General features: G+C 38.9%; 3 protein-coding genes across 3 annotated transcripts in view; 2 read left to right on the forward strand and 1 right to left on the reverse strand.

Moving 5' to 3' along the window:
- LOC124282392 (KH homology domain-containing protein 4-like) overlaps nucleotides 1-5668 on the reverse strand; it is a 32238-nt gene extending 26570 nt beyond the window's left edge. Inside the window, exons 1-4 of the mRNA XM_046718365.1 lie at nucleotides 5561-5668; nucleotides 2828-2960; nucleotides 2289-2384; nucleotides 2080-2156 (exon numbers count right to left, since the gene is read on the reverse strand). Of these exons, the coding sequence (XP_046574321.1) occupies nucleotides 2080-2156; nucleotides 2289-2384; nucleotides 2828-2953 (299 nt within the window). The 5' untranslated portion in view covers nucleotides 2954-2960; nucleotides 5561-5668. The remainder of the gene's footprint in view (nucleotides 1-2079; nucleotides 2157-2288; nucleotides 2385-2827; nucleotides 2961-5560) is intronic.
- A 237-nt stretch (nucleotides 5669-5905) lies between these two features.
- On the forward strand, nucleotides 5906-7875 carry LOC124282394 (uncharacterized protein DDB_G0283697-like). Its single transcript, XM_046718366.1, has 2 exons — nucleotides 5906-6046; nucleotides 6630-7875. Exons 1-2 carry the CDS (start codon nucleotides 6022-6024, stop codon nucleotides 7832-7834), a joined length of 1230 nt encoding a protein of 409 aa, XP_046574322.1. The 5' UTR covers nucleotides 5906-6021; the 3' UTR covers nucleotides 7835-7875.
- A 12014-nt stretch (nucleotides 7876-19889) lies between these two features.
- The window catches only part of LOC124282395 (S phase cyclin A-associated protein in the endoplasmic reticulum-like), a 113959-nt gene continuing 112229 nt past the window's right edge, over nucleotides 19890-21619 (forward strand). The window contains 1 exon segment of the mRNA XM_046718367.1: nucleotides 19890-20152. Within this exon segment, the coding sequence (XP_046574323.1) occupies nucleotides 20027-20152 (126 nt within the window). The 5' untranslated portion in view covers nucleotides 19890-20026.

The raw sequence follows: 21619 nt of genomic DNA on the forward strand, positions 1-21619 counted from the left end.
TGATTTTGCGTCAGTCATGGCGTCACGCTGCGGAAACTTTGACAATTTCTTATGAATTATCAAATCATTGCATTGTATCTATTTATAATTTCCTACTTCTTACTACGATACTCTTTCCATGCATATTCCAAAGGTATTGAGCCATTGCAAGCAATGAATAGACGGATGAATGTTGGAAAATTTCAGAAAAATGCTACGCGAGTGTAAATTCGAATTTGTCTTTGTTTACATTTCAACCAGCGCAGTCTTTCGAGCACAGCGTTCGTTTTCACACTAATATGTTTCGATCTCATTTTATCTGGACAGTTGGTATTGGTGACAAAGACCAGTTGCAATTTGATTCTAAAATGTATGGGGAATTTTCCGAAGCTGAATATGAAATATACGTGATGTAATAGGCGTCTCAATACCGGCCTTCGCGAAACTTGATTTTGTAAACACTATCCAATATGGCGGAAAGCGCTCTACGGCGTTCGTGTAAGTGTATTTTCGAAAACATCCCAACCGATTCTAGATTCATCGGCAACGTTTCCGAATTATCATTAGCGATTTCATGTAAAAGTGATATCAGTGTTCATTCTAAGATGCCTAGCTGTTAGAACAATCGAAAAAAACAAACATTATGAGACAATAAAGGTACAGTTTTTTGATGACGTAACAATTGAATGACGTTATCCCATAACTGCGCCATTCTAGTGTGCCCCCTCGTAATCGAATTATTTTACATTACGTCACAATGTAAGTGACGTCACGATGCATGTCAGTTGTCATCGCCTCGTACGGCCTCCAACAGTAAACTACTCTGTTGCATCCCGTTTCTTGGTTTGCAGTTGCTTCACGCAGCTAACATCACTGGTGGAAACATTACGCTTATGTTTTACGACGGTTAAAATGTGTCAATTCGACTCACAAGTTTTCAGCGACGGTAACGTTCGCAATGTTTACATTCCCACAATGCAATCGTGGAATGTCGCTGACTACTCAACTTCCTCTGGATGTACTGATCTAAACTTACGCTGATAGTAGAAATGCAACGCTCATATTGCCCAATATGGTTTACGTTAAGGACAGATGTAATTAAAATAATTCAGAGAAGATATTTAATCCGAACGTAAACCGTCATCAAACTGTTATCATTTGTTTATTCTATATTTAAAGAACAAATCATCTGACAGTTACTTAAAGTCCAGCTTGATTCTTTCTTTTTAGACTAAGTCTGAATCGTTTCCATGGAAATCATGGAAAATATAAATGACAAAAATCTGTAAAAAGCAAAAGGCACCACTTCAGGATCTGTCTCATATATCTGCCAAGTTCTGTTAAAAGATATTGAATGGTTTTCAAGTTGTGATCCGGAAACGAAGCCCACCCCTCCCTTTTGAGACTAAGTCCTAGTTTCCGTCTATTTACAGATTTTTTGTCATTTTTATTTTTCTTGGTATCCATGGAAATGTTTTGGACTTAGTCTCAAAAGGGTGGGGTGTGCTTCGTTCAATATCTTTCTACAAGACTTAGTAGATATATCAAACAGAAGCTAAAGTGGTGCCTTCTGCTATTTGCGGATTTTTGTCATTTTAATTTTTCTTGGTTTCCATGGAAACATATGTAAATAGCAAAAGGCACCACTTTAGGTTCAGTTTAATAAATCTAACAAGTTTTGCTGAAAATTACTGAACGGTTTTCAAGTTAACCTCCGGAAACAAAATGATTACGAATGGACAAGGCGTTGACTACATGCATATCCCCCAAAAATTTAAATGACAAAAATCTGTACATAGCAAAAGGCACCACTTTAGGTTCTGTTTGATATATATACCAATTTTTGTTGAAAAATATCGAACTTTTTTTTTAGTTATGCTCCAGAAACAAAATGAGTATGGATGGACAGACAGACATGCCGGGGGATGAAAAGAAAGTGTCAATGCCCAAACAACAAAATGGTTCTTGCATGCTATAGTTGTACTTCCATAAAACTGGGATAGACACAAATACTGTAAATGTCACCTCTGGCTCATGAATGATCAAGTTATAAGTGTCACAGAAAGATAAGCAATTCTCAAAAGCATAGTCATGGCATACCCTGGGTTTCTAACGCGTTCGTCCATGGTCATGTATCGACCCCTTGTAGAGACAGCGGATCCACTCATCTTGGATATCTGTCAACACAAAAGCAATTCCTTAACACACTTTAATATGCTTATGCTAGAAATGAAACCATTATGAAGATTTTTTTCATGACTTTAAAGTCAAGACAGTAGGTTATGACAGTATTTCACTATGACTATTACCTCCTCTTGCGTTGATCCTCTTGTAAGCATATTCCTGCATCCAATTGGTACATCATTAATGTCAACCTCAGCAATTACCAAGTTTGAAGAACTACTCTGAAAACAGAAATTCTTACATAAGATACAAAACTTTTCTATTATTATACTTAACTTAAAAATACGAATTATCAAGCATCATCTTAGCATAACAACAGTGAAATTGTTCTGTTCATAGCAAAAATGTTAAGATAAAACAGGGGCAAAAACTGTAACTGTTACTGGTAAACATCCTCTTGGAAGGGAGTTTTTACAGTAATTTGAGAATTCACTTTTTAAAAAACTATATTTCACTGTTAAACTGACAACTGACAAAACCTCCTTGTTTTAACTGTAAATGTAATGTGAATTTGGTTTTACCGTTGGTGTAACATTTCTGAGAAAAATCATCTTACTTTTCTAAGACAATTCGATATCCAAGTTCTTAGTGAGGTCATGTTAAATGTTGGCCCAATGGGAGAAGCCAGAGAACTTTTCTTTGGTTGTTGACTATGTTGACTTACCTTTCTGTTTGACTGATTCTGGTTGACCTGAGAAGGCCTCAGTTTTCCCTTGGCAATCAACATAGCGTTAACTTTGGCTGCAGCCTCTGCTGCTGCTTCTAAACTGCTCCTGTTTTCATCATACATGGCTTGGCTGCAAGGAAATATTCATCATCATATCTAAATGTTATGTACACATTGTTGTAAGACATGTTATATTTGGGATTACACTTTCTCAGTAAAGTACAGATTCTAGTATTAGTACTTTTGGGGGGTTGAGTCCCATCCCAGATTCGAACCCACATACCCAGAGTAGGCACCTAATCACCAGCACAAAAAGTCAGCCGCCTCACCAATTTAGCCACCGCATGGTGGGAATTGGATGGGACTCAACCCCCCAAAAAGCACTAGAAATAGAATCTGTACTTAAGTGAGAATGTGTAATCCCAAATATAACATGTTTTACATTTGACCACTTTCTAAATGGCATTACGTATTCGTACATTTTGTTGTCTGACAATGTTTTCAATTGTTATTATTCAATGATATGAGATAATCATCTAAGTTTAGTTACAGTAGATATCGATATTCAGGGTCTTCAGGTTTTTCTCCGCAATGTGTGTCATGTGAATTTTGAAAGGAATTCTTGAAATTATGAATCTCTGAATTAATTGTTTTTTGAAGCATTTCTTAGAGTGTGAGTGAGTGACTGAGTTTAGTTTTACGCCGCACTCAGCAATATTCCAGCTATATGGCGGCGGTCTGTAAATAATCGAGTGTGGACCAGACAATCTAGTGATCAGCAGCATGAGCATCGATCTGCGCACTTGGGAACCGATGACCTGTAAATCAAGTCAGTGAGTCTGACCACCCGAACCCGTTAGTCACCTCTTACGACAAGCATGGGTTACTGAAGATCAATATCCTAACCTGGACCTTCACTGGTCGCATTTCTTAGAAGGTAACAGACATATTTTATGGATAACTTCATAAATGTACTATTATAGCATAATTTGGGTATAGATCCTTAAAACACTGTCAAACACATCTGAATTGTCTTTTACATCTGACAATGACATGTTTAACATTCCTACTATCTTGAATGAAACTACAGTATAATAAAACATGTCATTGTCTTTTTCCAGTACACCTCTCAAACTTGGTCAAAGAAACATTTGCTCATAAATAATGAGCTAAGCTCCAAAAACATAGCCCTCCTGAGGTAGATATTATCAATAAAGTTGCACTGAATTACATTTAATTCCCTTAAAATACTTATATCTCTTCTTAAAGACATGTCATGTATAAATGACTCCCAGATAGATCAGATGTATAGGCAGTTGTTACAAAGTTTCATGAAAACATATATTTATCAAAGTATTAGCTGTGCTCCAAAGCCTATCCCCACATGCCTGATTGTTGCAACACACATATAAAACTATTTTGGTTGTAAAATCCTGAAAATAATGACTTGAGGAATATTGAACTGTTCAAGACTTAAACATGTTAAAGTAATGTAATGTAACATTTAAACATGTTAAAGTAATGCTTTTGAAAAGAGCCCATGTTTCATTTCAACGTGTGTCCAACTTGCTGCCTTGGAAATGCAATACCTGAAAAGCAAACGCTTTCACCATCTCCTGATGAAAATAGATACCCAAGTACATTAAAAGTTTCATGAAGACTGAATGTCTTATGATTTATCCTCTGGAAGAAAAAAACCCCTACCTACATAAAACAATAACAATTCCCCACTTGTTGCCTTGCAAAGGCTAAAACAATTTAAAAAGATCCTGAACAGCTAAAGGCATCTGTTGCCATGGTTAAGCATTTGCACATGAAAGTTTCTCTATAAAGGACACCCTGCCATCCCCCATAATTAAAAAAATAAATCATATCTTGCCTTGGAATTATAAGAAAATAAACAATACAGAAAAGCAAGGACACTAATTCAGCACTTGCATCATATGTGTTACAATAAATGTATCTTGAACACATTCAGCAGTTAATCCATTTTGCCACAGAAACAAAATGAATGATGGCCATGTCATTTTATAATAATATACCCTGTCAAACATTGTTTGAGTTGATAAACACCTCTCATTCCACTAAACATTTCTGTAACTTCTAACTGTAGGCTACTGCTCCCTCATCTCAAGATACAGTAACTGATTCCTCAAACCCATATAGAAAATGTTGATACGTGGAGGGACTATAATCACTATATGGTTTGAAACAAAATGTTTGACACTATACTGCTCTGCGCAGAGCATTCGAATTCTAAAGGCGCCTGTAAATGAAATGTCTTTAACATCCTGTGCAACACGGATATCTTTGACAGTTTACACAATTCGGGAGACAGAACTGTGTTCATATCTTCAGAAACTCGTTCAATCGAGAATTACGAATCGTCCGTGTAATAAGACGTTACCACATAGGCTAGTTTGAGAATGCAGGGTGTACCGAAGTTCACATTCCCTTTCTGTATTTGGTCTTCACACTTTTAATAGAATTTGTTGAAAGGCACAATATGATATCATCTTCCAACTTCAAAAGTCCGAAATACATTCACATTACAAATTCAAATTCTAAACAGCAGTAAGAAATACTGACATATTAATCTTCATCAACGCCATTTTATATTTATTTGGTTTCCGGCCGCTGGTTGCAGGACATGAAGTTCATGCTGATAATACTAATTCAAGGCATTCTGCAAAAACTATCTACTTGTTATCAGTGTACAAAAAGACTTACCACAATTACTTCAAAATTATGTACGCGTGTAATGCACAAAAGTGCATAAAAAATATTGTCGAACAATACTTAGCGTGCCATCCTAGGCCGCCATTTGTTATCAATCTACATAAGCCGTGACGTCATCCACGACGTCACTATTTTACTGAGGAATTCCCCCTAAACTCGACATTAATTAAATGTTTTCATTGGAGTCATAATTTAGCATTAAGTTAGAACTATGAACTGATTCTCTTAATTTTTTCATAAAAGTGGAAATGATTCAATACCACATGGAGCTATTTTACAGAATATGATTTAGAACATGTATTCCGAAATGGTTTCTGGAACAAGCTTACTTCACGCGAGCACATGTATTTCTCATCCCAAATAGGGCCCCTAAATGTTTCCCCGCTAGGCGGCGTCCTAACCTTTGGGATATCCCCCTCAGTACTCAACACGTGGTATCAAGACAAGCATAGATGTTTGAGTACGATTTTTCTTCTGGTAAGAGAAAGAAGTGGGCAATATTTATAAAAAATATTCATAAAAATTAATATATAGTATAATTATTAACAAAACCTAACACAACAATTATTAGAGAATTCACAAAAATAACTAAAAGCCCCAAAACTATATACAATATATATGGTCGAACCATGTTGCGTTACCTCTGTTAATCTGCGGAAGAAAGAAGTGGGCAATATGGGGGAATGGATGGAACTTCTTTTCTTATCATTTATAGCACAAGATCTCATCAACATTCTGTATTTACTAAGTCACAGGAAGAGCGTCGTCTGCGAATTTGTTGATACATATAGATTGGTCCTCTGAGTCCTGTGTGACCTAATGATCCAAACACAGTTGTGACCAATAACACACATTCCTTCCGGTCAAGAATACGTTCAGCTGTATTATCCAACAAAACACTTGCAAAATAATAATTTTGAAATTTAAATGTAATGAGTTTTAAGATAACAACATCACATACACATTTCAAACAGCCTTAATTGTGATAATAATTATGAAATACATCGTGTGGGGTAAAGTTTGTGGTTGAATTCAAGTGAATGTTTCTGTTTTAATTTAGGTATGGGTGACACTGTTACATTAAAGAAGAAATCTAAGAAGAAAAAGAAAAGACCAGACCTTGATGCTGAAGTAACATGTAATGATTTTAAGAATACTGATGAAAATGATTGTGCCGAAGAAAAACCAAGAAAGAAAAAGAAAAGTAAGAAGTACTTAAGTGACAGTGGTGTTGCACTTGAAACAGAAAATGACATAGACAACACTAAAGAAACATTAAAGAAAAAGTGTAAGAAGAAAAGAAAACATGAACCTGACATGGCTGACAGAGACGGCAGTGACAGTGTTTCAAGTGGTGAAATCAAACCTAAAAAAAAGAAAAGTAAAAAATCTAAAAGAAAGGAAGATGATGATAATGAAGATGGTTATCAGCTTGAATTACCAGCAAAGAAGAAAAGGAAAAGGAAAAAAACACAAGAAATGGATATTGTCTTGGAGAATACAGATGAAATTACACATTCATCAAAAGAAAAATGTAAAAAGAAGGATAAAAGTGTGAAAATGGACCAAATGGAAAGTGATGAAGAAACAATTAATGAAGAAAATGCAATTAAAAAGAAAAAGAAGAAGAAAAAACAGAAACGAGAGGAAGATGAGGAAACACCTGTAGAAGATTCTAAATGTGAAGAGATTCAACCTAAAAAGAAAAAGAAGAAAAAGAAACATAAACAAGAGGAGGAAAACAATAATCATGATGACAGCATTGAGAAGACTTCAAGCATCAAAAACAGTGAACAGCGCAATAGTTTACTAATTGGTGAAGCAAGTAAGGAGAATCCCATGTCATACAACTGCCAGCCTTTTGACTATGGCAGCGTGGACAAGTCAGGGGGGGATAACTCCAGCAACACTTCAGGCCCATACCTTGGACAGTGGGGTACAGCATCTGTTGGTGACAATGAGAGACAACACAAGTTCATGCGACTGTTAGGGGGATTTAAGAAAGGTGGTAATCTTGGACAATCCAAACCAGGATTATTTGGTAAGTTAGGGACCAAAAGTGCTCCTTCAAATGCAGCATTAAATCGTGCAGAGGAAGCTGTACTCAACAAGAACCTCGAAAGTGACTTTGATAAAGCACTGGCTCTCAGGCTTTCAAAACAGAAAACATCTGGGCTCGGTTTTGCTCTGCCCCCTGAGGAAGGAAAGAAGTTTTACATAGACAAGACAAGCTCCAAGTCAATAAAATTTGATGATTCTAACTAACGGTACTTAATTCATTAATAAATCAACATCTATAAAATTGATTTGTGAAGTCTTTTTGTTCTTTCAATGAAATGATGTCTATTGTCCATGGCATTTCAATTTGAGTGAGTGAGTTTAGTTTCACGCCGCACTCAGCAATATTCCAGCTATATGGCGGCAGTCTGTAAATAATCGGGGTCTGAACCAGAAGATCCAGTGATCAACATCATCAGCATCGATCTACGCATTTGGGACCGATGACATGTGTCAACCTTTCAATTTGAAGGAACGATACAACATTATGTAAAGTCATATTGTTGTTACTTGGTAGAGTCATGTGACAATTCATTCTGAGGAAATTATCCAGGAAAGCTCCAAGTCTGACATCCCAGTGGGATTATGGGATAGAGTTGGTCCTGTTGTTTAAGGCTTGGTGACCTGGTTGATCACTTGTCAACATTGTTGCCCTTGATATCAATCACTGATTTGTTTCTGTAAGTTATTGGCCATTGTCAAATGGAAAGGCTTTTGCGTTAAAGAACAGAGGCTAATATAAGACTCTGTACTCGGCGTCATTAATGAAGGGTCAAGATATTGGTAACACTGTTTCTTAAAAGTTGTAAATTATCTTCGGTTTTGTTTGAAATATATACAACTGTATGTTTTGCAAACTTTTTTAACAGTATGGAAAAACACATCAGGCTGTTGAAATGTCATTATTACGTTCTTTAATGTCCGATACATTCTGTTACAAATGGCACATTACTTATAAAAATTGGCAATATGGAAATCCACCTGCCATTTAATGTAAATGATTTGCAGGTGCAAGTCGCTCTATCCATGGAAAGTGGGGGACAATACACATGCATTGATGCTTTTTCACTGTCGTTCACTGTTCAGGTACCTGTTTGAATTCACAGCTTAAAATTAGACGTTTTTGACACTTGCTGAAAGGGGTCAGGCTATAGGCCTTTTGGAATCTGGGCAAACTCAGCAGCAAACTAGCTGAAAATTGCTGAGTGTGCAGCATTAAACAACAAACAAACAAGTAATATGTTTCACAAGGACCTGCACAAGGTCCTCCCGACCATAGTAAACTGATGACGTAATAGAAATAAAATATTGAAGATGAACCAAAATTCATTCACTTGTTAATTGCTCAGATTCTATACTGACATGATCAAGGAATGTGTACCAAATAAAATGCAGCCTTGATTAAACATGTCATGGTTATATGAGTTGATCTATATTTAAGCTTCCAAGTGATGTTACTTAGCTGTGTTTGTCAATTACGACAATGAGCTAGGAAAACTGTAGCTGACTTACTCAAGATATTACTCATCTCGTACACTTGTGGCAATGTTACTCAAGTAGTGCAACTGTAGTCATGTTACTCAACTGGTGCAGCTGTAGTCATGTTACTCAACTGGTGCAGCTGTAGTCATGTTACTCAACAAGTGCAACTGTAGTCAATGTTACTCAACTGGTGCAGCTGTAGTCATGTTACTCAACTAGTGCAGCTGTAGTCATGTTACTCAACAAGTGCAACTGTAGTCATGTTACTCAACTGGTGCAGCTGTAGTCATGTTACTCAACTAGTGCAGCTGTAGTCATGTTACCTAACTAGTGCAGCTGTAGTCATGTTACTCAACTAGTGCAACTGTAGTCATGTTACTCAACTGGTGCAGCTGTAGTCATGTTACTCAACTAGTGCAGCTGTAGTCATGTTACTCAACTAGTGCAACTGTAGTCATGTTACTCAACTGGTGCAGCTGTAGTCATGTTACTCAACTAGTGCAGCTGTAGTCATGTTACTCAACTGGTGCAGCTGTAGTCATGTTACCCAGCTAGTGCAACTGTAGTCATGTTACTCAACTAGTGCAGCTGTAGCTATGTTACTCAACTAGTGCAGCTGTAGTCATGTTACTCAACTAGTGCAACTGTAGTCATGTTACTCAGCTAGTGCAGCTGTAGTCATGTTACTCAACTGGTGCAGCTGTAGTCATGTTACTCAACAAGTGCAGCTGTAGTCATGTTACTCAACTAGTGCAGCTGTAGTCATGTTACCTAACTAGTGCAACTGTAGTCATGTTACTCAACTAGTGCAGCTGTAGTCATGTTACTCAACTATTGCAACTGTAGTCATGTTACTCAACTGGTGCAGCTGTAGTCATGTTACTCAACTAGTGCAGCTGTAGTCATGTTACTCAACTAACAGCTGTAGTCATGTTACCTAACTGTGCAGCTGTAGTCATGTTACTCAACTAGTGCAGCTGTAGTCATGTTACTCAACTGGTGCAGCTGTAGTCATGTTACTCAACTAGTGCAGCTGTAGTCATGTTACTCAACTGGTGCAACTGTAGTCATGTTACTCAGCTGCTGTAGTCATGTTACTCAACTAGTGCAGCTGTAGTCATGTTACTCAACTGGTGCAGCTGTAGTCATGTTACTCAACTGGTGCAGCTGTAGTCATGTTACTCAACTAGTGCAACTGTTGTGGTCATGTTACTCAACTAGTGCAGCTGTAGTCATGTTACTCAAGCTGTAGTGCAGCTGTAGTCATGTTACTCAACTAGTGCAGCTGTAGTCATGTTACTCAACTGGTGCAGCTCATGTTTACTCAACTGGTGCAGCTGTAGTCATGTTACTCAACTAGTGCAGCTGTAGTCATGTTACTCAACTAGTGCAGCTGTAGTCATGTTACTCAACTAGTGCAACTGTAGTCATGTTACTCAACTAGTGCAGCTGTAGTCATGTTACTCAACTAGTGCAACTGTAGTCATGTTACTCAACTGGTGCAGCTGTAGTCATGTTACTCAACTGGTGCAGCTGTAGTCATGTTACTCAACTATTGCAGCTGTAGTCATGTTACCTAACTAGTGCAGCTGTAGTCATGTTACTCAACTAGTGCAACTGTAGTCATGTTACTCAACTGGTGCAGCTGTAGTCATGTTACTCAACTAGTGCAGCTGTAGTCATGTTACTCAACTAGTGCAGCTGTAGCTATGTTACTCAACTAGTGCAGCTGTAGTCATGTTACTCAACTGGTGCAGCTGTAGTCATGTTACTCAACTAGTGCAGCTGTAGTCATGTTACTCAACTGGTGCAGCTGTAGTCATGTTACTCAACTGGTGCAGCTGTAGCTATGTTACTCAACTAGTGCAGCTGTAGTCATGTTACTCAACTGGTGCAGCTGTAGTCATGTTACTCAACAAGTGCAGCTGTAGTCATGTTACTCAACTAGTGCAGCTGTAGTCATGTTACTCAACTAGTGCAGCTGTGGCAATGTTACTAAACCAGTGCAACTCTAGTCATGTTACTCAACTAGTGCAGCTGTAGTCATGTTACTCAGCTAGTGCAGCTGTAGTCTGTTACTCAACTAGTGCAACTGTAGTCATGTTACTCAACTAGTGCAGCTGTGGCAATGTTACTAAACCAGTGCAACTGTAGTCATGTTACTCAGCTATTGCAGCTGTAGTCTGTTACTCAACTAGTGCAACTATAGTCATGTTACTCAGCTAGTGCAGCTGTAGTCTGTTACTCAACTAGTGCAACTGTAGTCATGTTACTCAACTAGTGCAGCTGTAATCATGTTACCCAGCTAGTGCAACTGTAGGCAGTGTTACTCAGCTAGTGAAGCTGTAGTCATGTTACTCAGCTAGTGCAGCTGTAGTCATGTTACTCAACTAGTGCAACTGTAGTCATGTTACTCAACTAGTGCAGCTGTAGTCATGTTACTCAACTAGTGCAGCTGTAGTCATGTTACTCAACTAGTGCAGCTGTAGCTATGTTACTCAACTAGTGCAGCTGTAGTCATGTTACTCAACTAGTGCAGCTGTAGTCATGTTACTCAACTAGTGCAGCTGTAGTCATGTTACTCAACGAGTGAATTTGTTGCCATATTACTATTGTGACTCATCTCGTGCAGATACTGCAATGTTACTTAACTGGTGCAGCCATTGTCATGTTACTTAACTGGTGCAGCCATTGTCATGTTACTTTACTGGTGCAGCCATTGTCATGTTACTTAACTGGTGCAGCCATTGTCATGTTACTTGACTGGTGCAGCCATTGTCATGTTACTTGACTGGTGCAGCCATTGTAATGTTACTTAACTGGTGCAGCCATTGTAATGTTACTTAACTGGTGGAGGTGTATCCATATACACCCATTACAACTGTAGGTGTTTTATCTTGTAATTGTATTACGACTATATCCTTACCTTGGGGACCGCCTCCGTGGTGTAGTGGTTAGAGCGTCCGCCCGGAGAGCGGAAGATCGCGGGTTTGATCCCCGACCGCGTCATACCAAAAGACGTTAAAATATGGTACTTGTTGGTCCCTGCCTGGCGCTCGGCATTAATGGGTACAACAAGGACTGGTCGGCTCGGAGTCAGAATAATGTGTCTGAGTAGGGTATTCATGTTTCACTGCGGCATGGTATCTCAGTGGGCTAGCACTATAAAACCAGCTTCAGTCTGGGCTAGTACAAGCAACCGCACATACACATACACACGCATGCACGTCGTCATATGAGCTAAATATTCTCAAGTACGACGTTAAACCCAATTTCACCTCACCTCACCTTACCTTGGGACTTTACACTTGCAGACAGAGGCATGATGACTTAGACAAGATGATCAACGTCAGTGCTTCACACTGTACAGTGAATATCGCACGATATGTCTGAACACGAATATACATCGATTGGTTCAACGTGCAGATGTCCATACAGTTTATTCGATACATAACTTGGACCGCGTCTGTCTCTATGAGTTGTTTAGATCGATTGTTTACAACACAAAAGTATCAAGTTTGATCATATCACCAGCTGTTTCATGTTTTACTCTATACGTTTCGGGCTAGTTAAGGTGTTTCTTAAAGTATAGTATTCGTCATATACTACCCATCAAAAGTTTAGACTCACCATATGTTATGTATATGTATGTGGTTACATCGAAGATGAATTTCTCCCTTGACTTGAGGGAACCAACTGCAAACCCTATGCAGATGAATTGCACGAGGATCATGCATCAATTTGCTGAACAGCATGTGCAAATATCGTGCATGTGAACAGCTGCGTTTTGATGTAAAGTGTTGTTAAGAATTTGCCAATTTTCACTGAGTTTCATCATTTATTGAAATCATCACAATAATTTTTCAACGTTACGAATTTGTTTTACAATACATCAGTTTATGTGTAAACATTTACCTTTAAACAGTATGGAATATTTTGCAAAATCTAGTTTAGAACAGTTGATTGAAGTAAGTGGCTACATTTACACTAGTGAGACTAAACTTTTGATGGGTAGTATATAGTTTTATCAACACAGAACCCTCGTTTGTTTGATGTTTGTGTGTAACTAAACAGCGAGAGAAACTGAACCGTAGTTTTGATAGCATGAAGGGATGCGTGTTAGATGACCGTGGGCAAAAGCGGATTCTACAATTATCATAATATACGTACGAGACTTCATCAAATTATTGCTTGTGTGTAGTCTCTCGTCGGATTCGACCATCGCCCACAATAATGACGGGGGCGGTGGGCGAGCTGGATAAGACGCCAGGCTAGTGATCCAGCGAGCTTGAGGTTCCGGGATCGAGCCCACCTGTGACCGGGTGTAAAAACCTTGGAGTCAACTTTGTGTGCAGACTCTTTCAGTGTTGTCACAACCCCCTAGTGTACAGTACACAACCCTGTGCACTTAAAAGAACCCACGAATCCGTTGGTATATGACCAGATGGTGGTCACATGAATACCTGCAAACACCTAGTTGCGGGTACAGCAACGTGCAGTGAACTTGGACAAAGTACTCTGACTATGTGTCCCAGTCCACCCATCTGTAAATGGGTACCTCGTTAGGATGAGAAAGCCACAATAATTATCGGTGCGCCTAGTGGCTGTAAGAGTTGTATACTCCCCAGGGAGTTGAGATTGATAATACGATGTGCCGTTGAGATTGACATCCAATGATCGAGGGAAAAATACCAGCGTCTTGAGCATGCACTAGTTGCCTGGATATGTGCGCTATATAAATATTCTATAATAATTGAAAAATGTAACTCCGCCTTTTCAAACTCGACCGTGCCCCCCTCATACGATGTCAACCAAGAAATATACTAAAAATATACTTTGTGTATCGTATGAATAATCAACAGATCATATAAATTGTTCAAATTTGGCACAAGTCACTGTCACTGACAGAGGTTGATCGTTGCACACATGAAACAATCGGATGTTAAGGTGAAGGCCATCTGTTCTCAATATAGTGTGTGGCCCATGAGAGCCCAGAACTGCCTGGCATGACCGCCACATGGGACAAATCCGATTGCAAACTGTGGCCTGAAGAATGTTCACCCACACTTCCTGTAGTGCTGGTGCCAACTATTGGAGGTTCGCCTGTATATGAACATATGAATATATTGATATCATACCTACACATCATGTATCTATTTTGCTATGCAAGTCGTATAAATCACGGCTTTGTGTATCGTGGGAACCAATTAAATAAACAACACTTGGAGGTTCTGATGTTGTTGCCGACATGATCAAGGGCATCCCATAATGTTCGACGGGGTTTTACATCTGGATACCTTGAGGGCCGTGGCAGTACACATATTTGGTTCCTCAAAAGGCCGTTGTCAGTCTTGTGTTGAAAAATGGCGTTTGTTTGATGTATAATGGGAACGTTGTGCCAAGACTGTTCTACCTGCATGGGAGATGGAGGCCCACATCACTACACCTGTCCACATCCTGTATGAGGTTTCGAGCATAGCGTTCCTAACGATGGAAACACAACGTCTTCCGTCTGTATACGGAGAAGCTAAAGACGAGGCTCGTCACCAAACCAAAAACGTCTCCACCGCTGTTGTTGCCATACCCTGTGACACCACTGACGTCACAGCCAACAATGCTGATCAGTCAGAATGACGCCTCGAACTGGTCGTCTCGGGCGAATACTAGTACCTGCGGCGTGCAGACCGTTCCACACTGTCCGGGCTGAAGTTCTACTCAATCCTGGTATTGCTGTTGGGGTGGCCGAAAGTCTGTCATACGAACCCGTATGAACCTGTCCTGCGCTGCAGTTACGACAGTCGTAGGCAACCAGACGTGAGTAGGTGACATGTTGACCCCAGCCTCTGATAACGGTTTCATAGTCTTGTAATGGTGCTTGGCGATACATGGGAGAACTTGGCAACGACCAAAGCTGAGTCGCCTGATTGCCGCCGGTCGATGGCGTTGTTGCGTTGAGCTTCTGTCAGTCGTGGCATGTGTTTTACTTTTCACTTGCTGTACTACTGTGATAACAGACAAATGACAACCCATCGTTTTCTCAGCCCAGCAATTCACGCTGCACGTTCATTCCATGATGGTGTGTTTGGCCACCAAGATCCACGTGGTTGCGTTTTTGTGTTTCTACCACGTTTTCGGTATTTTTGGGCCGTACTTTATTCTACCCTCACAAATCACTCCCGATGTAAGCAGACATGAGAAATTCATATTTGGTATTAATTTTGTATGAATACCACCAAAATATCAAATATCCCATTTTTCTACGATTGCGTTTCTTTTGTTTTCGCAGAGTATATTTAATATCATCACGTGTTAGTATTGACTCGCTGATAACATACATTATATCAGTTATTATTCATGGGATATGTATCCTTATGACAGCTGCTGAGTGACGATGAATTTCTGGTACAATGCGTGAAACCTATTTCTAATGGTCCCCGATGTGATGCTTTTGGAACATTTGTGAAAGCAGCGTAAAGCCATACTGATTCACTCAACTGAATTTGAACCCCATCCTTTCAAAATGCAGTATACATGTAATAACCACCTCGTTACGGCCTCGTGATAACCCTGATTACACACTGTACACACTTGGGGAATCGAACCAGGTCTGCGACGCTTAAACCACTAAGCTATCTCACCGCCCCCTTGTAAAGGTCGGACCGATGAACTGTTTAGCTGTTTAGAGCCATCACAGAATACTTGTTGTTCTTTGTGTTGCAGTGGTGTTACATAATAAGCAATGTAAGCCTGTCTAAGCCGCTCTTTGTTCAACGCTACTTTGAACAGCATTTCAGTTATATCACGGCGTGCCAGCTTGATTTAAACACCCAAAGGGTCGGTGGGGTAGCCTAGTGGTTAAAGCGTTGGCTCGTCACGCCGAAGACCCGGGTTCGAATCACCACATGGGTATATTGTGTGAAGCCCATTTCTGGTGTCCCCTGCCGTGATGTTGCTGGAATATTGCTAAAAGCGGCGTAAAACCAAACTCAGTCAGTTAAACACTACAAAGAACGTGAACACAGATGTGGTGTTGACAAGCCTAGGAACACAATCAGAACGATTCTGGAATTGGAACCGGTGATCATCGGTTTCTGGCCCGCACAAGGGACGCAACTCCTCACAGCGAATTGCGACGACTGGGAATCTTGGCTCAACAGTGTCCCCTCACACGATATCAACGAATACATAGTTCATTTGTCAGGTGTTTGTGAAAACCTGCTTGTAATATATTTAACTGTAGCTATTACTAATGGAGATATGTTAAGTGTGTGGTAATTATGAAAATGAATTTCTCACGGTATCAATGGACATGAAACTGATAAAAAAAACCCCTGCGATATGCAGTCGGTGAATGAGTGAGTTTGGTTTTACACCGCTTTTAGCAAAATTCAAGCAATATCACGGTGGGGTACACCAGTAACGGGCTTCACACATTGAAACCATGTGGGGAATCGACCCCGGTCTTCGACGTCACGAGCGACGCTTTAACGACTTGGCTATCCCACCGCTCCGCGATATGCATTCAACTACGTTTATAACGAACTGGCGGATGTAACGAACTTTTTTCGAGTCCCGTTCACTTGCTGTTCGGTGAACGAAATACAGTCATGTAACGAACTAAAGCCGGTAATCCCTTTGTGCTCCTTATATCCTTAGCCTACCGTATGTTAACCTCTGCCGTACGTTTGACACAACACAGATACAGCTTAGATACAGATACATCACTGAAATAATCGATACATACATAGTTCGAGACAAGCGAGGTACATTATCTGAAGCACCGTTACCATAAGGGATCTACTGCAACGATCACGTCACATCCTATTAGTACTGAGTTAGGATACTAGACTTTTCGTTGTGCATATATAGAGCAACAACTAGTCTCTGAAATGAACATATTTTACGGAAAAAAAGTTCATAGTAAAAAAAATAAAATATAATGAAAAGGAGCCCTGAAATTTCTTCATTTTCAGAAGCTGTGGAAATCTAGACTTGCCACATTTTCTAGACTTGCGTGGGCTGTCTTGGATATATTTATCAGGGTCTGTATGACAGACTAATTGTGCATAGTGCACATGCTTTTTCTCTTAGTTTTAACTGCGGGGTGAATTCATTTGAAGTTTATGCACGAAATTAATCTTTTGTCAAGCCAAAATGATATTTATTACGGTGTAATAACAAAATACACAGACTGTGTGACATATTGTTAGGAACTATATATTCTGCTACATAAAGGTTCTGGACCTGGCATTTCTTTCAAATTACTGTTGTTAATCTGTCGTCAGCCTAACTGTGGTACTAAGAAAGAAAAGTGTGGTCCTTAATCTTTTTTTCAGTTGTATATATAGTTCCTAACAATGTATTATACAATAGTACTATGTTATCACACGCTTCTGGGGCGGTGGGGTAGCCCAGTGGTTAAAGCGTTCGCTCGTCACGCCGAAGACCCGGGTTCGAATCCCCACATGGGTACAATGTGTGAAGCTCATTTCTAGTGTCCCCCGTGGTGATATTGCTGTAATATTGCTAAAAGCGGCGTAAAATTAAATCACTCACGCCCTATCATACACTTCTAACTTGTTAAGTATGAGGACTAACGGCAGTCATGTGGTTTCACCCACAGTTTCTCATAATTACTCGTATGTATTCTTTGCACGATTGAAAAGCACGTTTTTGTTAATACTTAATCTGAACACGCTTGATGGGTACACATACCAGCGATCATGGTGCGGCTGAGACAACTCAACACACAGAGTTAATTATCTACGAAAACATTTTGCTAAAAATAATCTTCGCGACCACTAAGCTGGGATGATCGTTTTTCAATGGAGCACAACGTCAACGACAATAGGTTGGGTAAAGTTGGGTAATAACACAACGTAAACGGCTTTTAGTGGAGGCAATCCGATATATAATACTGCTGACATTAGGCCAGTGACAAATATTCTTGTTTCACGTGACTATAATATTACGTGTAGTTATTTAGACTTAGCTTTTCAATTTTGTTATTTTAAATTTCAAATATCCATGAATTCAGTAATATCACAAAGCTATATGGCATGGCGTGGCCAAAAGCTGGAATCTGGTGTGACAAGAAAATATGAACCGAAACCTTCGTCTCTTAACTGTAGATAACATGGATAAAATATACCCATAACACACACCCTCACTAACACCACCTCTACTGAATGGTGGTGTACTCTGGTGAAATCATATACCAGTTGAGATGACAAAACTTTATGGATGATCAGCTGCTTTCGCCATTGTTAACATAAAGAAGTTAGAAACCCACTTTACTTTATTCCTCCGAGAATCACTCATAGTACTGCAGTTAACTAGGTAATGCGCTGGTTAGTACAGTTGTTACTCAGACATACCACAAATAAATATGATATCGGTAACCAGGTCAAGACAGAGCCTGCGCCTGCAGACAGCCAAAAATATGACGTCTGCGGAACTGCAGTTGAAGAGTTCTGCAGTTAAAAAATAAAACTATCACATGTATCTTTAAAATTCAAACAATATGAGCATATCTTCTGCAGATGAGTGCAATATATGTGAGATTTTCAGAACAATATTTTATATTAACCTTATTTAATAATGCTCGTTTACAAAATTCTCATAGGGAAAGTTTTGTCATCTCTATACTACCAACTTCTAGAATGCCACTCAAAGATATCATATACCAGTTATTACATATTACTGCGTTCTATGAACACACATTGCATGTTAACCGGTGTGTGGATACTCATGACGTCAATAAACATTGTGATTCGTGAATGTCTTTATGTGCAGTGTTTAATGAGTTTACTGTTAAGTGCAGCATTTAAGACGGTGGTTGTACTCAAGACTGACTTCCTAATGTCCGCTCCGCGGTTTGGTTATAACCGTTGAAGTATTTTAACAAGGCGATTACCAATTAGCTAAATCACCTGCCAGGTGTAAGGCGCTGGCGCCTGCAGAATACTTATCCCATAAACAACTGCTCTCGAAAACAAAGACCCTTGTGGAAAGCTAATTATACATAAACCAACATTTTCGTGAGATCAAGGAAAGGTGTATACACGTGCACAGAACCGATTGTATCAACATGTTACGCGTATCTGAATAAAGCATACGAAATGTTCTATCACTGGCCATTATCACTTTGACAAAAATATGTTTATGAACTGATACTTAATTATGTAGTTTTGTATACATACAAATTTTATGGATAAACAACTTCTTTATTCGGATGATGCGACGTATCGTTGTCAAACAAGTAAGGAAGTAAGGAAGATGTTCATCCATAAAGTTTGTCTGTATATTACTCTCCAACCTCTAAACAATGCCACTCAAAAAAGTTTTGTAGTTTTGGGCAAATAAAACGAGGAAATAGTTGATTTTGGAATACATGATAATTCAATTACTGTAACTTTGTTTTATTGTGATAAATACTATAATTGTCGTTGACGAATTCGATTTATGACAATTTTGTCCAAACGTAGAAACAGAGTCACTTCGTTGTACAGCTGTAGTGAGTCACGAACTATTTTAATCCTGGAAGTTTGCAGGTGGATCACATATTAAAGCAACCCAAGTTGTGCCCCTTCAAGAGAGTAACCTCCCTTTCCTTATGAGAATTTTGTAAACGAGCATTATTAAATAAGGTTAATATAAAATATTGTTCTGAAAATCTCACATACATTGCACTCATCTGCAGAAGATATGCTCATATTGTTTGAATTTTAAAGATACATGTGATAGTTTTATTTTTTAACTGCAGAACTCTTCAACTGCAGTTCCGCAGACGTCATATTTTTGGCTGTCTGCAGGCGCAGGCTCTGTCTTGACCTGGTTACCGATATCATATTTATTTGTGGTATGTCTGAGTAACAACTGTACTAACCAGCGCATTACCTAGTTAACTGCAGTACTATGAGTGATTCTCGGAGGAAGAGGCACGGCCCAGGGCCCAAATCTCGGTCAGATAACGGTGAAAGTTCGTACCGGAGTCTGGCGAATGGTGGCAATTCCCAGCGAGGAAAAGGCTCTCATTCCAGTGTAAGTGAAACGGCGTAGGTTCCAGCGTCATTTGTTGAAAAGGAAAGAGCTGCTAGTTATTTTTAAAATATCACCTGTTGATTTTAGCTGCTGCAAACCCCTCAGTAACTAAATGACTCATCGTTATTTTGGTTCCTACCAGCTCTTGGTACCAAAGATTTATGGCGTTTTCCCGTGGGTTTATAACATGTTTGGGTACAAAGTTAATTCCTTTTGGAAATATATAGGAGAGAAAATGAGGAACAATATCTTTATTGACAGGCGGAGCTTTGATTACACCGATATGTTTCACTTTCAGTTTGCTTTTGAAAGAAGTTTGCCTTGTACCACAGAGTTAAAGGGACAGAGATTTCTTTACTAGATCTGTGTTTGCTCTATTCACCTGAAATAAAGTTGACGAATAATAAAAAAATCATCTTATCATTAATGATTAATAATCAAATTCTTCAGTTATAACAATATTCCCATTAAATGTATGGTTGCTCAGTGTTTGTAAACAAGATTTTTCATTTATGAAAATGAATTTTTTCATGTCATATGTAAAAATAACATTTAGCATCAGAAGTGTCTGTGCATTAGCTTATTTAATTCATTGGTATGAATGGATGTTTTGTTTGTGTGTATTTTAAATAAATCAAAGTTGTTGCCAAGATGTTAAAAATGCCCTACACATTGTTGCATGTCTTGGCCTTGAGCAATTAATTTAGAAGCTAAAAGCTACAATTTTCATGTCCACTGACACAATGATATATTTTTGCTTATGTATATTATTCTGTCATCAGACACTGACACTAACTGTATAGTTTAGGTCTGCTATATATAACTGTACTTATCTGTGTTATCAGATTTACTGTTCAGTTACAACCATACTCATATGGCATACTGGGTGGTGGGGTAGAATAGTGGTTAAAGCGTTCGCTTGTCACGTCGAAGACCCGAGTTCTATTCCCACAATGTGTGAAGCCCATTTCTGGTGTCCCCTGCCGTGACATTGCTGGAATATTGGTAAAAGTGGCGTAAAACTAAACTCACTCACTCACGCATGGCATACTCCATTTTCAGCTGTTAACATTTGGGCTGTGACAAGGATACACTGGCACTTCTTTTGGTCATATTTTAGAGGGTTCCAGATAGGTTTCCTAAATCGACAATTTTGTTGACTTAAGATGTTTTAAAAATGGTAATCATGTTGTAATGATAAAGACATTATCATCATTGCTGAAAGCTTGAACAAGCTTTATCAAAATATGATCAACTATAATGATGACAGATATTTTGACTGCAGAATTAAAAATAAAAACTAGCATGATATCAATTTTATTGTTTAACTTCAAACAGAGATATATATCAGGATCCTTTTACATAATTGTATTAAGTGAGTGAGTATGGTTTTGCCGCTTTTAGCAATATTCCCGCAATATCAGGGTGGGGGACACCAGAAATGGGCTGTACACATTGTACACATGT

This window comes from Haliotis rubra, unplaced genomic scaffold, assembly GCF_003918875.1.
Source record: "Haliotis rubra isolate DU_JTF1 unplaced genomic scaffold, ASM391887v1 Scf3, whole genome shotgun sequence".
In the NCBI taxonomy this organism is placed as follows: domain Eukaryota; kingdom Metazoa; phylum Mollusca; class Gastropoda; order Lepetellida; family Haliotidae; genus Haliotis; species Haliotis rubra.